General features: G+C 32.6%; 2 protein-coding genes across 2 annotated transcripts; both read right to left on the bottom strand.

Annotated features, from left to right (window-relative positions):
• Positions 1-11484: 11484 nt before the first annotated feature.
• On the bottom strand, positions 11485-13673 carry LOC112324713 (pentatricopeptide repeat-containing protein At5g66520). Its single transcript, XM_024588880.2, has one exon. The coding sequence runs from the start codon at positions 13561-13563 to the stop codon at positions 12172-12174; it is 1392 nt and encodes a 463-aa protein (XP_024444648.2). The 5' UTR covers positions 13564-13673; the 3' UTR covers positions 11485-12171.
• Positions 13674-14206: 533 nt separating this feature from the next.
• Positions 14207-17013, bottom strand: LOC7495989 (transmembrane emp24 domain-containing protein p24delta9). Its single transcript, XM_002323838.4, has 4 exons — positions 16603-17013; positions 16065-16274; positions 14928-15004; positions 14207-14534 (listed from the first exon to the last, which is right to left on the bottom strand). Exons 1-4 carry the CDS (start codon positions 16804-16806, stop codon positions 14390-14392), a joined length of 636 nt encoding a protein of 211 aa, XP_002323874.2. The 5' UTR covers positions 16807-17013; the 3' UTR covers positions 14207-14389.
• Positions 17014-19927: the final 2914 nt, after the last annotated feature.

Here is a 19927-nt window from a genome sequence, read left to right as displayed (position 1 = left end):
TTCCTGTATTTCTTCATTCATTCAAGTAATCAAACACATTTTCTGCTTCTATCGTGTCTACAAATTATGTTTGTGACAGTCATCATGTGCAGCTGAGGTCTGAAGCAATCGGGAGGCAGAGAAAGGAGGAAGATCCGCTTCAACCGGCAAAGGACTTCTAGAACTCCAGTACTTTAGCTTTCTGAGACCTGAATTTCATTATTGTTTGCCTAAGGAAAAGAACCACACATCATTAAAATCACTCTCAACATGCAGAAAGATCACTATCTTACAACCCTACTCTTCTCCAATGCAGTTTTCTCCAGCACAAGACAGCATTAGACGCCCAATGGGTAGAGCAATACTACTAGCATTTCACCTGAGGCTCTGGATCAATGGAGATGCGATGGTGGTGAAAAATGCAATGGCGGCAAGGGATATTGCAATTTTCTCCAATACTTTGGATACTTCAGGAAACCTATTGCTAATTAACTGGGAAACAAGAAGAGAACAAAAGGTAAGTAGTATGGCTAAAGAAAGCAAGAAAAAGGAAACAGGGACTTTGGAATGTTGAGGTTTTTCGTATTTGAGAGCTATTTGAATTGCTGCTTCGAAACAGAATGCCATGATTATGTTAGGCCATTCTAGAGTGAACTGTGTAACAACGATCATATTGATTTGTTGTGGATTGATGGCAGGGGAAGGTGTCAGTTGTGGTGGAGGTGGTGATTGTAGCTCTATTTCCATAGTAGAATGAGGTTGAGAAGCCTGTGATTGTTCTGTTTGCAGCAATATCTCTGTGTTGATGGCTGTGAAATGTGAGGATTGTGTTTCTTGGTTTTGAGATAATTCTTGATTATAAATGGTAGCAGAGGGTTGTGCCAGCGATTCTGTTAACTGGGATTCAAGGTTTATGGCAAGAGAAGGAGGTGGTGTATGCAAGGGCGGAGGAAGGAATTTTTCCTGTCCTGGGCTATTAAATAAATATATAAATATTTTTTAAGATTAATTATTAATTTATATAAATAAATTTTTAAAGTTAATAATAAAGTTTTAATTCAAATACACTATTCAAAATATTAAAAAATAAATTTAAAAGTACATAAAATTAAAATAAAAGTAAAAATAAACTCACTATTAAAGTTACATTCTTCGATATTTTATGGAATATAATTCATCTATAATCGAATCTGAATTGATATTGTAACAACTCCTCAACCGGGATAAAATAACAATCTCATGTTAACTAGAAAACAAAGTAATTAAATTTTTTCCTCTCTCAATTCCTCTTTTCTTCACTTGATTCTTTCTTATATTAGTGTTTTACAAGTTGGACTTTGTAAGTTTACAAAGTTATTCTTTCATTTTTCTTATTTTTTTTCTTGGATTTTTTTTTTATGTTTTTGCCTTACTTTTCTCTATTTCTCTCTAACCTTTTCTTTTTTTTTATTTTCCTATTCTGCTTCTACCCATTCGGCAACATATAAAAGAAAGTAAGAGCTGATTTGTTTTATTTTTTAATGACAAATAATCATTTTACTCTTAACGAGTCATTTTGCTTTTATTTGACGGTTTTTTTTTGTTAGTACTACCAAGCTCCATTCATCCTAAAATTTTAACCAGGTTTTATTCAATATATTTTAAGATTCCTCATAAAATTTCAGCTCAATCTGATAGTCGAATTGAAAATTACACCCAATAACATAAATCTGGTCAAATTGTGATTTTTCATCAAATTTATGAATTTCTCAAAAAATTCTGAAATTTTAACCCAAGTTAAAGCATCATATTAGAAGGCTTCACATAAATTTTCTGAATTTTTTGAGAACTCAATCGAGATTTATGAATTTTTTTATATATAAAACTAGTAAAAAAATATTGATAAAATCTTGACTTGGGCTAAAGCCCACCCTAGCCCTTAACATACCTCCGCCTGTGGGTGTATGTGATGGTTGTAGTGCTTGAAGTGGTGGTTGCATCATTTCTGGGCTATGTTATCAAAATGCAGAGGTTGGTTTTCTGGGTTTTGAGATCTTTGGGTAATGGTAAGAGGGGCTTGTGGATATGGCCGCGTTCCCTGTGATTTCGACTCCAGATCGAAGGCAGGAGAACGAGGTGGGGTGTTTGATGAGTTGAGTTGAGTTAAAGCTTGGAAGCACACATTCAGGAGCACAATATATAGGCATATGTTTGGGTACGACAGCTTGTTCTGCCTAAGTATTTTATTTTCTTTCACGTGTAAATATTTTATTTTTTTTCACATGTGTAAGTTTACAATAGTAATTACAGTACTTGAATTTGAGACTGTAAAAAAAATAAATCTCTTGATCTAAAATTCTTACCACTTGATCATTTATTAGATAATTTTTTTTTTTTGTTTTTCAAGTGCTCACGTGTGTGCTATAGCTGTCACAAAGTATTATGATTTTGAAAGTATTTTTGATACAGGAGTATTGAACATATGTGATATAATTTGAAAAGTTAAAGTAGGATCGACCGGTGTAAAATGAAGCAATTTATTACTTTATTTAATATAATTGGATGTTGCTTTTTAAAATTACATTTCAAATGCTGTTTTATAAAATTAATTTTTTTTTAGTTTAAAATTAATTTTTATAAGTTTTTGGATCATTTTGATATATTGATATGAAAAATAATTTGTTTTAAAAATAATAATAAATATTATTTTAATATATTTTTGAGTGAAAAACACTTTAAAAAATAACCACTATTGCATTTTCAAACACCTATAAAAAAAACCAAACAACTCAAAAGAAAGGCAAGGGTAAGGAAAAGAAGGAAATAAGGAAACAATTATCTATTTTTTTAGATAATTATTTTACCAAATATTGATGTACAATCATTCTAATTATAAGTAAAATATAAAAATTACAGGTCCAAAATCTCATCAACCAAATTAAACCACGCTTCTTGTTACATTAGCCATATTTTTACAGACTTTGTAATTGATCTAGTTTCTTCATAGCAAGAGATCTCAAAACAATACAAGCAGAAGCACTTCTACTTCAAATTACTTCTAACTTAATTTTACTAGCTATTGTTAAATGCTTTTGTTCTTAATTGAGCGGCTGGATGTTGCCAGGTAACATACTTCTCTTAATTAGAAATTAGAATGGATGGATTACAATTAAGATAATTAAATATTATGAAAGATTTGAAGTTCTTAACTCTCCTCTGAAGATTCTGTCAAAAGAACACACAAGTGTTCCCAATGCAAATATGGGACGCGTTATTTGCACACTCATGTCGTGCTTGCTTGTGACCCCATGGCCTTGTGACCTCTGAGCAGCTTGCGAGTATTGCGAGTAGTGTTGAAAATCTTCAATCCGATCCATGAGGAGGTGGGCCAGATCAGAAGTCTCCTCCATTAGGACCGCGGATGTAGAACCTATGGCGAGGAGGCTTCCATGTACATTCCTTTTTGTGGGACCCATGAGTTTGGAGAGGGGAGAAAAAGAAGGGATCAATGGTTCTCTTTCTTTTCAAGACAAGGGATCTCCTGAATAAATCAAAATCTCTGCTCTTTGTTTGAAAAATCACCTTTCTTTGTCGGTCCCACCACACTAATGAATTTCTAATTTGTATTGAAAAATATATTATTTCAGAATAGTATAAAATATATTATGTTGATGATAGGTAAGTTTTGTTTTGGGTTGGAGGGTGTTTAATGCATTTTATATTAAATAAATCTTGAAATTTAATTAAGACTAAAATTTAGAATTTGTGTATGAAATTAGGTCAAGTTCTTTAATCCTTTAAAATCTCCTTTGATCATGTTTAAAGGGTGGGAGAAGGGAGGGCATATAAGGGGTTAAGTGGTAACCAAAATAAGGTTGGAGTAACAAAAATGTCAAGAGAGGAAAATTTACTTGTGCTTTTTATTTTTGTCCAAACTATGCATTTTTTTTTAATACAAAAATCAATGAGTTCTACCATAAAAACACAATTTTTTTTTCTCGAAACTTGAAGGAAATTTTATGACCGGAAAGTTTTTACCCTAAAAATCTCGTCATAGTTTCATTTTGTGAGCAGTCAATACTATTGATTAAAAAAAATGAATTAGAGTCGGTCGTAAAATTATTTTATTATTGTTATTAAAAAATTGTGATGTAATTTTTAGATTTAAATTTGAATTTTTGATTGGGATTTGTGATCAAATTTGGATATATTTTTCATAAACCAGAGAGTGCAAACAAGTGCATGCATATATATGATATTTCACAATTCACTCAAATACTTGGCACAACAATATACACATATGATCCCATGTTCTAAATTAACTAATTATATTCCTGGTAGAGAATTAATCAATGAAAAATAATTATATAAAAAAACTAAAAACACTTAGTATTTCACTGTTTACCAAGACACACATTACTGTGGGTTGGATATATCGAGTTGGGCTAAAAGTTTTACGGATATTATAAATATTTACAAGGTAGGCATATTAATTCTCTTATTCTTCAATAATTCTAAAAAAATATCGGGTTGCAACCGTTGGAACTAGATAAAATTCCTAAAATACATATATTAGAGACAACATAAAAGCTATCATAATTTTCACATAAAAACAAAAATTATAGTCAAGCATTTTATCAAACAATTAGGGTGCAATATGATATGAAAATAGACTAATAGAAAGAGACTATAAAATGATTTTGAGTTTGTGATTTGACTAAAAAAATATAAGTTCAATTTAAATTCTTGAAATTTTCATTTGTTTTCTCATGGTCTCTATGTTACCAAACAAAAATTATTGAAATTATAAAACGTGCGCACTATCATTTCATCATATCAAACTTAAAAAGAAACTTCAAGTTCATTACTTGCTAAGAGCATCAATTATATGGGTAAGAGATAAAAAAAATTGATAAAAAATTAAGTATATGAAGTTTTGAAGGATAAAATTGAAGGGAAAGAAATTAAGAGAATGAGAGACGACTATGCATGTGAAGGCGAGAAAAGCAAAAATAAAGAGAATAAAGAAAAAAAATATTATTAATTTATACCAAGGACTAGGTTACTTAGATTGGATTAAATGAGATGGGTTTAAGAATTCTAACCCACACCCGACCCGTGATATCTATTTATTAGATGTTTTGATCCATTATCATTCGTAATACCTGTATTATCCAACTTTAACTGATTGTGTCAGGTTAGATAATGCATATACTATAAATGATCTAGGTTTTTTTTTTTTAACACTCCTAAATATGATCATGAAGATCTTTTAAGAATATTGATAGGATATTTTTTCATTGTATTAGTAAGCTTTCATTTTTTACAATTAATCATTGTCAATTGTTTAGTTTAATTTGGTTAGTTTAGTTTGGTTTATTTACTGTCGTTTGCTTTTTTTTAATAATATTATAACATTAGCAAAGTTTATTGAATTCAGTCGAGTTAATGACTCAAATTTTGAGTTTTTCTTGCTTTTTTAGAAATATTAGCAACACATAATCATTTTTTATTTTTAATGTTAAGAAAATTTTGGCTCAGCTTGTTGTCAACCAATCGAGTACCAAACTACATTAGATTAAGTAATATGATGCATTGGATCATAGATGAATGTCAACATTGCGTTTAATTGGTTTTGCTACAGGATTGAAGTAAAATTGTGAAAGCATAACATAATTTCAGAGCTATATAACTGTGTTGAATACCTTTGAATGTTCAGGTTGAAGGCATAAAGCTAAAACTCTTAGTTATTACAATTATTGCTGTTCTGATTGGTCCTTGAGGTCACCATGAAAGGTTGTCATCAATTGTTGCAAATAATAGAGTTTCCTCGAAGAACAATACTAATGTATTCGGTTATTGTCGTCATTGGTGGTAATGAAATAATCTCATCCATTCTATCCGAGATGCCAACAAGCCATTCTACATATCCGACTCTACCATGTTCGGTTCTTTTTGCTATGACCACATGGCAAAGGCAAGAAGAGGACTAGTTTTTCAAGTGTGCGTGTGCGTGCTTTGGCACAAAGTATTTTGATTCTGGAAGTATTTTTGATACAGGAATATTGAACATATGTGATGTAATTTGAAAAGTTAAAGTAAGATTACCGTATAATGAATTAATTTATAATTTTATTTAATATAATTGGATGTTTTTAAAGCATTTTTTTAGAATTGTAAGAACCAACAATAATCATAAAGAAAAATATTATTTCTAGCTTCATATACATCATTAGAGGTAAGTTATAAATTGTTTAAATAACTGGTTTATAAAAATAGAATGCAATAAATAAATCTAAATGGATCAAATTTATTTATACACAAGTCAAGATATATGTTCTATTATTCCATTAAAAACTAAGGATTAAAAACTAAAAATGCATCATATTAAACTACTTAAAGCTTCATCATAGAAATGATGTATCATGATTCTATCCACCTCACTATATAAAAGATGTCATGTAATGAACAAAACAAAACAAAATAGTTATTAGCGTTCATTAATATTAGCTATAATTTAGTTAGCTTATCGGCAAATCTTGTTGATATTAATGTGCTGGGCAATAATTACTAAAGTTAAGTTAATTATCCTGTGATATGTATTGTAGTGCCAAGGGTTAGGCATTCATTGTGATGTTTTATCTAGTATTTAAGCTAGAGAGGATGGTGAAAAAACAAATCACACATGAATGAGAGAAGTAGTGATTCCTTGTGAGCGTGTGTGTGTGATTTTTCTTCCTAAAATTGCAGAACTGGTTTGCTACGATAAAGTGAGGCTTGTGAATATTTTTTTAGCTGTATTATTTAACCCAATTAAAGCCTAACAAATCTATTAGGCATGACAATTAAGAGAATCCTGCAACTACTAACTCTTCTCTTCGCCAAGTGCAGTTTAGTCTAGAAAGTTCCTGTATTTCTTCATTCATTCAAGTAATCAAACACATTCTCTGCTTCTATCGTGTCTACAAATTCTGTTTGTGACAGTCATCATGTGCAGCTGAGGTCTGAAGCAATCGGGAGGCAGAGAAAGGAGGAAGATCCGCTTCAACCAGCAAAGGACTACCAGAACTCCAGTACTTTAGCTTTCTGAGACCTGAATTTCATTATTGTTTGCCTAAGGAAAAGAACCACACATCATTAAAATCACTCTCAACATGCAGAAAGATCACTATCTTACAACCCTGCTCTCCTCCAATGCAGTTTTCTCCAGCACAAGACAGCATTAGACGCCCAATGGGTAGAGCAATACTACTAGCATTTCATCTGAGGCTCTGGATCAATAGAGATGCGATGGTGGTGAAAAATGCAATGGAGGCAAGGGATATTGCAATTTTCTCCAATACTTTGGATACTTCAGGAAACCTATTGCTAATTAACTGCGAAACAAGAAGAGAACAAAAGGTAAGTAGTATGGCTAAAGAAAGCAAGAAAAAGGGAACAGGGACTTTGGAATGTTGAGGTTTTTCGTATTGGAGAGCTATCTGAATTGCTGCTTCGAAACAGAATGCCATGATTATGTTAGGCCATTCTAGAGTGAACTGTTTAACAACGATCATATTGGTTTGTTGTGGATTGATGGCAGGGGAAGGTGTCAGTTGTGGTGGAGGTGGTGATTGTAGCTCTATTTCAATAGTAGAATGAGGTTGAGAAGCCTGTGATTGTTCTGTGTTGATGGCTGTGAAATGTGAGGATTGTGTTTCTTGGTTTTGAGATAATTCCTGATTATAAATGGTACCAGAGGGTTGTGCCAGCGATTCTGTTAACTGGGATTCAAGGTTTATGGAAAGAGAAGGAGGTGGTGTATGTGATGGTTGTAGTGCTTGAAGTGGTGGTTGCATCATTTCTGAGCTATGTTATGAAATGCTGAGGTTGGTTTTCTGGGTTTTGAGATCTGAGATCTTTGGGTAATGGTAAGAGGGGCTTGTGGATATAAGCGTATATATATAGATGAATATTCACGTTTCCACCAAGGTTTCTTAAAAATAATGTATTACTTTTCTTTTGTTCTGAAATAGCATCTTTTCCGCGTTCAACTTCAAATGGTGTGCTGGATTTGCCAAATTATAAAGTGGTCCACGTTCATTTAATTTTATCAAAATTTAATTTATTTTTTTTAATTTTATTCATTGATATTTTATTTTTTATATTTTTTTTATCAAATTTGATTCTCATTTTTTTAATTCATATTTATTTTTTAATAATTTTTTGATTAGATTTTATTTTTTAATTTGATCTCAAATCATTTGATTTTAATTTTTTTTTAAATTTGATCCTTATTTTTATGATTGCAATTCCTTTTATTTTGAGTTCTCTTCTTGATTCATTGTATTTTTTTTTACAATTTCATCCCTTATTTTTTAATTTTATTAAATTTTCATATCATATTTGATGCTTTTTTTTAATCATGCTTTTAAAATTCGGTCCGAGAGTCGACCCCCATCATGTCCCAATTCATGAGTTGAGCTGAATAACTGGGGTTAATCGGATTTTGTATTGTGAAGGAAGTAAAAATAATATTACTTTGATCAATCAAAGTAATGGAAAAAAATCAACCGATGTTGACATGATTTTTCCCTAGCTAATAACTTGATTTTTTATTCAACTAAAAAGCAAAAATGGTATTATTTTGATAAAAAAAATAATGGAGAAAAAAATTGAATCATGATCTTTTTTTTTATTGGTCTTTCTTTGTTTTGGATTCTTTTTTAGATTTTGTTTTCTAGTTTAATCCATTTCCATTTGATTTTGTTTTGTTTTTTATATTAAATATGGTATTCATTCTCTTGATTGTTGCTTTTTTAATCCTTTTTTGGGTTTTTTTTCAATTTTACCCCTCAACATTTTATTTTATTTTTTTTCAAAATTAGTTCTTATTTTTTTAATTGCCTTTTTTTTTATCATTTTATTAATTGGTTTTATTTTTCAATTTTATCCCTCCGAATTTTATTTCATTTTTTTTTATCTAATTTTGGTTCTTTCTTTTAATTGTTTTTTTTATCATTTTATTTGTCAATTAAATTCCTCATTATTTTCTTTTATTTGTTTTTATACTAGATATAATTTTTATTGTTTTAATTACTATTTGTTTTCTTTCTAGATTTTGGATGGTTAAGAAGTCAAAAGGAAAAAGCTAGTTAAAGCGTCAGCTCCTTATTAATCATCCAATCGCCATCATCCAATGAAGTTATGGAAAAGCCAGAATTCCGAAACAGTGATTCTGTACTGTTTGCCGCTTTGTTGCACTTCCCAATGATGTGTCGGGAATCAGTTAAACTTTTGGTTGATGCCAAAAAGATCTGACTAACACACCCCTCCCACAAAATCCTCTGTTAATTCTATAACTGCTCCAACCAATTTTTCTAATAAAATTTGTCCATTCTGTGAAAAATAATTATAAAAAAACTAAAGAGGCTTAGTTTTTCTTTATTCACAGAGAAATAAATTACTATCAATTATAACAGCATAAAGACAAAATTATTCTTGCTAAAAAAACTAGCTTAGCATGTAATTAGAATAAAATTGTCTTTTCCATAAGATACATTTATTATTATAAGAATAATTAGAGATATAGTAGTTTGTTTATTTTTTGCTATATTATAAATATTGATTTGCCTTTTAGACATAAATTTTTAACCCTATGGGTGGGTGGGGGATTCTTGTCTTTTCAAACAAAATTAAACAATGAAGTTATAGTTATCCGCTTGGGAGGGGAAAAAAATATATGTATTGAAGGGCTTTTTTGTTCTTTTTTTTTAAACAATAAAAATACAAAATTTTAACCTTTGAAAGGAGGATTCTTGTTCTTTTTTAAATTAAATTCTTTTCAATTTTTTTTTAATATTAAATTGATTAAGAATTATGTCATATACTCTTGTTGGTGCGACGTATGTCATCAATGCTAGAGCAGTTTATTGTCAGTGGGTTTTTTCTTCTTCTTTTCTCTCTTCTCTCCCAGCAATTATAGGTTGGTCCTTTTTGTTATTGATATTCCATTTTTAGTTCTTATTCTTTTGATTTTTAATTTTTATTCTTAGCCTTTTTGTAAAAGTTTTATTGTTTTTAATTTCATAATTCAATCTCAATTTGTCTTCTATTATTTTTAAAAATTTGTTCCATATTCTTTTATTTCTATTTTTTATCATTTTGTAAAAATATTATTTATTTCAAATTTCATCCTTCAATCATAATTTGTTATATATTATTTTTTTCCAATTGGGTCCTTATTCTTTCAATTTCTTTTTTTTTTTGACTCTTTTGTAAAAGTTTTATTGATCAATCCTAATTTTATTTGTCTTTTTTAAGTTATTTTTCTTTTCCATTTCACCCCCAAATAAAGAATTGTAGTTGCCCTTTAATTTATTTTTTATTTTGGTTTTTATTCTCGTTATTTTAATTGATATTTTTTATTTTGGATCTTCTTATGTGATTGCTTTTTTTTTTTCCATCATTTAGCGTTTGATTTGTTGAGGATTGGGTTTCAATGTTTTTTTTATGGTGCTTCCAGTCAAATGACTTAATTCATGAATTTAAAAAGTTAACGAGGGTTGACATCCTTTTTTTATTTTTTTATTTTCATTATTCGACTTTAGTTTTTTTAAAAAAAATTAGCTTTGTGGTTTTTTTGATTTATTTTTTATTAGGTTATCTTTTTCTTATAACATGATACACGAGTTTGATAGGTCAATGCTGACTTTACATTTATTGCCAAGGTTATATGTTTATTATGCAACTCGGGCTAACTTGTATCAATTTTTTATCATATTTTTATCCCTTTATATTTAATTGGTTAAAAATTGAACATTATTTTTCTGCTCTTGGAATTTTTTTTTCCCAAGTTATCTTGGTCTCTTTTTTTTTTATTTTTAAATTTTAGCCCATTTATTATTGTTGCCTTTTTTTTCCTTCTGATTAAAACAAAACAACTTATTTAAGGGGCTATAATCCGAGTAATTGAGTTCTTTTTTTATTTTAAACGTGATCGTGGAAACTAAACATTATCTTCTACAAGCGAGGCGTAGCACCTGCGGACATCCAGCACAGGCTATACAACATCTTGTAAGATCAAGTGTTCCGCTTTCAATGAGTTGGAACTAGTGGTATGAATGACTTTTGCATCTTTGCCTATTTCTTGGAATCCATATGGAATCTCTCCGTTTTGGTTTCTGCTTATTGCCCCCGCAGCCAGTGCTTTTGACAAAACCACCATCACAGACGATACTTTGCAAGTAACATTTCATATATTCAATTGTTTACATACATACTCTTCGTATAGTAGTACCCTCCAGAACTAATCTTTTCATTCGCAATTTAATCCCATTTTGTCATGAAAACTACGACTACAAACTTTTTAACCTTGACTACTAGACAAAATCTCAATCACTAGTCACTAAATTGATTCATTATTACTCCATTTTCTCTGTTTTACTTTCCTAATTCTATAACAGATCATGCTAAATGCATTCTGATAATAAACATTGCTTATCAGTGTTTTTTTCTTCCCCTTATTGATAAAGAAGATGGGATAAATATATTAGTTGTTAAAATCTTTTAAATAAAGGAACAAAATCGACAATTATTTGATCCTACAATGCTAAATTTGACCACGGGCATCCACGGGACAACAACATCTGACTGGCTATGGATGCCTCAAGTTTAGCTAGTCTCCCGCACTTGAATCAACGGCCTCAATCCTAACCTTTGCCCCGTGAATATCTTTCCTATGCGCAAAAGGAGCATCTTAAATGATGGTTGGTGTACTTTGTCTTTGTCATCTGGATTCTAGAGCTATTTTCTTGAGAGATAAAAAAAACATGTATGCGGGGATGACATACAGTCTTTGATCTAGCAGCTTCTCCAACAGTGTTTGCAGAACTCAAGCATTATGTTTCATTCTCAGAATAGCCCTCATATGATCTATTTCCAAAATCAACAGTCCTGATCCCAAAGATGTCAGCCTATTAGAAACCTCGCTCCAGATAGCCTTTTGATTGATGATTAACACCTACCAAGAACACAGTCAAAATTGTTGAGATTGCTACAGGACTGGAGCTGAACTTAGGCATGATTTATTGATCTCCTGTATCTTTACATTCCTTCCAGGAAGTGAAGTGCATCCCCACCCAAATACATCCTGGATTTTTTCTTGTTAAACCTACCATCATCGCTTGCTGCATCCCATTCACTTAACCTGTTCGACCTGCAGCAGCATAAGTCTCATGAAGTATAGTACCCTCCATCTAGTTTTAACTCTAATAGCTTCTTCACAACCCTCTCCCCCATATACACATCGCCATGTTTTCTACAGGCTGCAAGCAAAACTCCCCAAACAACGTCATTGCTTGGTAATGGCATGCTGGTAATTAATTCAAATGCCTCCTCTAACCACCCTGCTTGACCTAACATATTTACCACGCAACCGTAATGTTCAATCCTTGCCTCAATTCCATGGTCTCTCTGCATACTCTCAAAAAGCCTGTACCCTTCATCTACCAACCCCACATGTGCGTATGCAGTTAAAACAGCTAAGAAAGTAACCCCATCAGGTGCAACCCCGTAATTAAACATGCGACTAAATAACCCGAATGCATCTTCTGGGTTCCTGTTGTTAGCACATGCAGAAATCATTGAATTCCATGTAACCAGACTCTTCCTGCTCATGCTATTGAACACCTGCCACGCTCTATCCATACATCCACACTTTGCATACATATCGATCAATGCATTACAAAGTGAAACCATCCATCGAAACCCATTCTCATCAATATAAGAATGCACACTATACCCCATTTGCAAATCACCCAAATTAGTGCATGCTGAAATCACACTAACAAGAGTGACCTCATCTGGTCTCACTCCTTTATCTAGCATAGTCACATACAACTCTAATGCCTCCCTCGAATACTTAGCTTGCGAATACGCAGAAACCATAGTTGTCCAAGAAACAACATCCCTCTCTGGCATCTGATCAAAAACCCATCTTGCACGCTCTAATTCCCCAGCCCTTACATGAGCTAAAACCAAACCCGACCACGAGACAACGTCCACTCCCACCGTCTCATCAAACACTCTCCAGGCTACCACGGGATTCCCCCTCGCCGCATACAAATGTATCAACGCATTTCGAACAAACAAATGCGAAGAAAACCCAAGCTTTAGCACGGCCCCGTGTATCTCATCGCACTCTACGACCAATGGGAGGTTACGGTTTATATTCACTCTCACTCTTGACCGCGCTTTTATCAAGAAATTGAAAGTGAATTCATCTGGGTCTACACCATTTTGCCTCATCTGATTAACTAAATGCAAGGAATAAGAAGGGATAGAGCTTTTAGCGTAGCCACGAATGAGGGTGTTATAGAAGAAAGTATTTGGATGGGGCAATTGATCAAACAGACGCTGAGCGTAGGCTAAATCACCGGAAGGTGAAACCGCAGCAAAGCGAAGCATCTTGGCAAGGATAATGGAGTGGTCGTGGAGGCCTGTGAGTAAGGAATGGGCGTGGATCTGCTTGAGGCGGGACATAGAGTTGCAAGCCTCTGCCATGGAAATAAGAGTGGACGCCAGGGTGAGTATAGGCTTGCATTGTTGGTTGCTTGGCGGGTGCATTTAGGTGGCTTGCTATAAGCTGAATTTTGAAAGTTTGCGTGGGAGTAAAAGCTTCATATATATAAATATAACATGGATCTATTTTTGAAGTCATCTTTGCGATACTTCAGGGGAAGTATGGAATGCGGAGGCCTCTACATGTGTTTTAAGTTTATTTATTTCCGTGTTTATAAAATATTTTTGTATTTATTTATTATTATGATAGTAATTATTTTAAAAAAATTATTTTTATCATTAATATATTAAAACCAACCTAAAAACATAAAAAAAATTAATTTAATACAAAAAAAATAAAAAATTTTAATTTTTTTAAATATTTTTAAAATACAAAAATAAACAAGCAGCATCATCGAATAAAACTTGTTTAATAAAAAAAAAACTAAATTTATAATTTAACTACTAAATAATAAATTCCTAAAATAAAATCCAGAATAATAACACAATTAAAACTCCTAAATAAATAAAAACGAGTTCTCATTGTTGTCGTTCATGCTCCATCAGTCAGAGGAGGTCCCATATTCAAATCCTCCCTCCTCCAACGCTAAAGAAAATGCTGCAACTCAAGTAGAAAAACTTGGGAGCTCCTTCAATTCAACCACATCACTGGTTTTCAACTAATTAATATTCAAAAACATGCCGAAAATGAGATAGAGGTTATACTTTCTATTGTCAACATCTCTCAGCACTAAGAACTGCATGGAATCAACAAATTTGTTAGTGATGCCAGTCCTTGAAGTTTAAGATTGAGGATACAAAATGTAAATAGTTAACTGCTGAGAATAAATGGTTTGAGATATAAGAGAACCGGATGCTTAAAAAAGCAAAACTACAGCAGCTTCTTCCTCTCAAAATGTGACTTCAGATGCCAGAGCTGTAAACCAGCCACAGAGAAGCAAACCACAAGTGAAAGGAAACTAAGGCCAGCCATTTTGGAGTTTGTTGATTGATTAAGTTGTTGCATTTCTTCCTCCCTGGATCACCAACAGGGAAAAGGAAAAGGCGAACATGAAATCTAGAGCAAAAGTAATGCTTCTCTGTCAAATGAATAGCAAAAGAAAGAAGAAAAGCTAAGGAAAACTCTAAGATAATAACGCACAAGGACTTCGTTTGCATGAAAACAGAGTAAATAAAAAGTTTTCTTTCCGGTATCTGAGGGTTATTACTTTAACCAAAGATATTTGGACTCTCTCATCGGAAAACTGTCAGCATCGACCATGTAGCAGCAACATATTGAAAAACAATATCAGTGACAGCAAACCAGAATGAGTGTTGAAATGCATGGTATCATGAACAACCAGTACCACTCACCAACCTATCCAGACACGATATGAAGGCTTGGCTTAATAAAGTAATAGCGTTCATACCTCACACGAAGATGAAACATCTCTTCATTAATAGATGTGACAGTATCCAGTAATTTCTTCAACTCAATTTCCATAACCTAGAACAAGAGAAATTATGCATCAACCAAACATATTTAACAGGAATACAAAATCACCGCCCCCCCAGCTCCCATAGGATGCCCAAGGATAGAAATAACATTTTAGGAATGGAGTTCCCACCGCCAATGGAAGATTAGAATATTCTATACAAAAACTAAGCCAGATATTCACAAAGTACATTCTTAGCAATAGCATACATTTGACATCCTGAGAAGATAACATTTGTAACAGAATTAAAAATCCCCTTGTGATTTAAATGCAAAACTGGGCATCAGAGGATAGACCCATGGCTTTTAGTATATTCCTTTTTGCATGTACTTGTTATTTCATGTCACTACCTTTTGATTAATAGTTCATCATCCTAACAATAATTAGACACTCAAATTCTTAGGCCCCAAAAAACTTGATCACTTATCGACAGTGCCATTAAAGTCAAAGAACCCCCTTCAAAAGTAAAAAAATAACTCCAGAGCATAACCCAGAGCAGACAAAACTGTTTATTCCTATCAGTTATGGTTGGAAGATAATGTGAGTAGATGGTACTTGAAGGATTCCTTGAAGCATCAATTAAATAAGACACCAACCTTTTAACCCTTTTTCAGTGCCTTTATATCTAAATTGTTGATCCTCCCCTTCCATACTCATCCCTTTCTATGAATGATAATACCACTACCATACCAACACTTTCCGAATGATCTCACTTTAAAATGTCCTCCCCACGCTCAATTCACCCAGGTCTAACTAAGAACCCAGTTCGTATAGTAGATAATGCTCGCAAATGCATGATCATGCTATACTGTCCATTACAGTTGTAGAAGATAAAAATGATCAGTGCATGTAATAAAATAATTTTACCAAAAATACCATCAATAATGAATCAGCAAATTCAAAAGAGCTGTACAAAAATGAAATTCTGTCACCAAAACCACCCAAAAACAGCAATATTCATTCAGCAAAGCAAAAAACATTTCACGAGCAATATACAGGAGTAAACTTTATGAACAAATTATCATAAAATGTCAAATTAAACAGAAAATACAGGTCAAAACAGTCACTTACTTCAACTTGTTCCTTCTTAGCAATCTTAGACCAATCCTTAGCAGCAACACCAGTTTTCCATTCAAATTCAATAGCTACAGTGGTTTCTGGTTTGTGATCAGGGGCCGTAAAGCAAGTAGTGTGATCACCAGCCTCAGCTGCAGTAAATGCAAAATTACCTGAATCCACCTGATCCCCATGGTGATAATTGTTCCCATATGGCGATGTCACCTGTATCACCCCCACCATTACCATCGCCAAATTTGACGCCAAAAATCACAATAAAAAACCAAAAACAATCATTATTTATTACTTGGTTAGCATTGCACTAATGTCCCCAACAAATCTAATGGCAATTTCTCCACGATAAGATATCTTTCTAATATAAAAAAGTTTGATTTTTTAAATTTATTTTTATCAAAATACATAGACACAAACCCAGATATGCAATTACAGATACAAACCCAGATATGAACAAAAAATGCAAATATGTATAAATTTAACAGAACAATTTTTTTTTTTTGTAAATGGGTTTAAGAGAGTGGACTTGAGAGATTACCCTGACATTAAGCTTGTGGGTATCAGGAAGAGGATAACCTTCATTAGGATTGACAACATTGTACTTTCCAACAGTAATTGCGCTGTTATTTATATCCTCTGATACGCATTTTGTGTGTCCTGATTGCAGATCAAACCTCATCGATTCTGCAATTGTCAAAAACAACCCAAGAGTTGTTATCATTAAGAGATTTGATTTTGACATTTTTTTTTTCAAAGAAGCAAAAGGGAGCTCGAATTTTGGATTTTGAGGTGTTTCAAGGTTTTTTATTTAAGCTTTGAAAGAATTCGGCATCTGCTTGTTTTGTCATTTTAAGGGTCTTGTCTGGGAAATGTAATGCCCGGAATACGGATTCGGTTCTCAAACTCTCTTCCGACGTTATTTCAATTTCTTATTTTTGTCCACCATTAAAAAAAGAAGAAGGATAAAACTATATTAGTAACTTTTTTCCTTTGCTAAAGATAACCAACGACATATTCATGTGTACTTTAGCTTATTTTTATGTATAAGAAAGAATGTAAAGATTTATTTGCATAGTTATGACATCATCATTGAGCATCTACACTTGATGGAAGGGTTGTTAGAGAGCTAAAGTTCATACGGTAAGGAAATTAGTTATTTTTTTTTATCCTAAAATATCATCATACATGAAAAGAATTTTGGTGAAAGATGTGAAATGAGAATGAACTGGTTTTTTATATATATTTAGGATCCCATAAAAAACGCTATTAATGAAGTTATGAAATAACCTCACAAAAAAATTGGGTTTTTTATGGGTTGCGATCTTGAGCCAAGATGTATAGACTTGTTTGTTCTTGAAAAAAACAAATCTCTTATGGAATAAGAGACTCTCCGATGCTTAAATTAGTAAATGTAAAATAAGAAATAATATAAGAGATAAATGAGAAAAAATATATGTGTAGAGAAAAATATATAATGTATTTGTAATGTTGAAATCATAACCTAGTGACAAAAAATATTTATATATCTTAGTCACATTATCTCATCTCAAAACATGAAAAGTTATGTGATAATTGATTTTGGTGGAAAGGTTGATGTTGAATGTTGGTTAAAGTGTGTGCTCTATTATTGGTGAAGAATTTGATGATTGCTAATGCTATATTGACAAGAAAAAAGGCGCATGTTTCACACAGAATATACTGCAAAAAATGTGACAGTGCTTGCACTGTGTCCTTGGTTAGAAGTGGTGCCAACCATGCATAAAAGGGCAAACTTGCAAATAATTTGTGACTCAAGCTTAGAAAACTTTGTATGCGTGGATGGTGTGCGACGCCACGTTTGGCTTCTCAGAACTCAAAAATATATCTAGGTGTGTGCCTGAGTTTGGTTTGTACAACCTATGTGGTGAGAAGGAGAGGGGGAAATATGGGAAGAGGAGAGAAAATTTAGGTCGAGTCTAGTCACTTAAGCCTAGGTCCAAATGGCTAGAGTTTTTATGTAAAAGAAACAAGCACCATCAATCTGTATCAATTACAATGAAAGCATATAGTATGAATGCATTCATATTCAACATTTAACCCACGGACTTTCCCAAACAAAGGATTGCTCAAGTCTGCTTCCACATAATTGTACAAATTTTCAACTAGTTGCAAGGCCAGTGTTCTTGTCAATCTTCACAAGTTTACCTATACCGGAGGTAATACTATAGCATGGAGAATTTCACGACAGTGGAAACTTAAGAGCGTGTTTCGCAGTGTGGTTGCGGGTCTTTTCAAATAACTTTTTGTGCTAAAATGCATGCCAATGATATTTTTTTATTTTTTAAAAATCATTTTTGACATCAGTACATTAAAACGATCCAAAACATACAAACCATATTAAATTTTAACAAAAAAAAAATTCAATTTTTTTGGAAACACAGCATCAGCCGCGTTCCCAAACGTTCCCTAAATATAGGAACCTTGACAAGAGTTTTGCCAAGTTTTAACTTCGAAGGCGTAAAATCATGAAACTATATTCTAACAATAAGATAATGTCCCTGAATAGCCCAAACAACTAGCATCAGTTAAGTGATGGTGGTCTTAAAATTCAAAAGTTTTTTCATCTAATTAAACAATTAAGTGACTCGTTCATAAGACTGCGACTTGTACATAGAAAAATGATAAGTGCTGCACTTGAGGGTCTAGCTGCTGTGGTCAACCGTGTGACTTGTTCCGCCCCCGTCCCAGGTTCGACCCTCTATGTGCACGTCTGTCACCCCCGCGGTGCCTTACCTGCTCCTGGGCTTGCAGGATGTCTAGTGGGCCGTGGGGAATAGTCGTGGTGCGCGTAAGCTGGCCCGGACACCCCACGTAAATCAAAAAAAAAAAATGATAAGTGCTTTATCTTCTATTTTTCTCCCTAATCAACTTAAGCTAATTAGGTCTATGTATCTCTTAATTAACTTCATGTGCATTTGAGTTGTTTAGACTTTAAACATTGTTCAAGTCACATTAATTTTTCAAAGTTAATTTTTTTTTTTTAGTTTAACGTGGGTGTCCAGGCCAGCTTGCGCGCACCTTGACTAATCCCACAGGCCCTGAAGTTAATGACCATGTAAGCCTCCAGTGGTCATCATATAAGCAACCACGAGATTCGAATTTGAGACCATAGAAGAAATAAACATCTTGATTCCATACTCTTACCACTGGATTTTATTTAAGAGGGTTGGTTAGCTGGCTAATTACGTGTTACTGAGAGAGAACGTTATCAGGATTAGGTATTAATCTTATTGTCAACAATTAATTTTCAAATATCACCTAATACAACACTGCTCATATGTCATCATCATTTATGACAAGCAGGAAATCCAAGAAGACAGATGCTCCCTTGTTCAATCTTAGGCTTCCATGCGGTCATGGGAGGTCCCATGCATGTTATTAATTAGCTATTTCCTGTTGTTTTCTTGCTTGTGGTTCCTGTCTCTCCACCTCATTCAAGTAAATTAGACAAAATAGTACAATAATCTCTGCATAATGTATACATTTTTCATAACTTTGTGTATGTTTAATGCTCATGATTATATACTTAGAGGCTGTTGGCAGCTCTTGGATATATATATGCAATGTAATTCTCCACACACCTTTTAATAAAAAATATCAGAAACACTAAAATGGATGGGAAAATATTGTGGAAGTAGATTTAGTTTATTATTCACCACCGATATAGTATAATTTTATTTTTATTCTTTTAAAAAAATTGATGAACTTATTTTTAGAGGTAATTTGATCTTTGCATGTAGTCCATTAGTTATAAAAACAATTAGTATGAAAAAAAAAATTCAATAAGAGAAAAGAAAAAAAAATTGAAAATATCTTAAAAGAAA

This window comes from Populus trichocarpa, chromosome 17 (genome assembly GCF_000002775.5).
Source record: "Populus trichocarpa isolate Nisqually-1 chromosome 17, P.trichocarpa_v4.1, whole genome shotgun sequence".
In the NCBI taxonomy this organism is placed as follows: Eukaryota; Viridiplantae; Streptophyta; class Magnoliopsida; order Malpighiales; family Salicaceae; genus Populus; species Populus trichocarpa.
The sequence above is the reverse complement of the archived record's forward strand: the minus strand, read 5'-3'. Positions and strand labels throughout refer to the sequence as shown.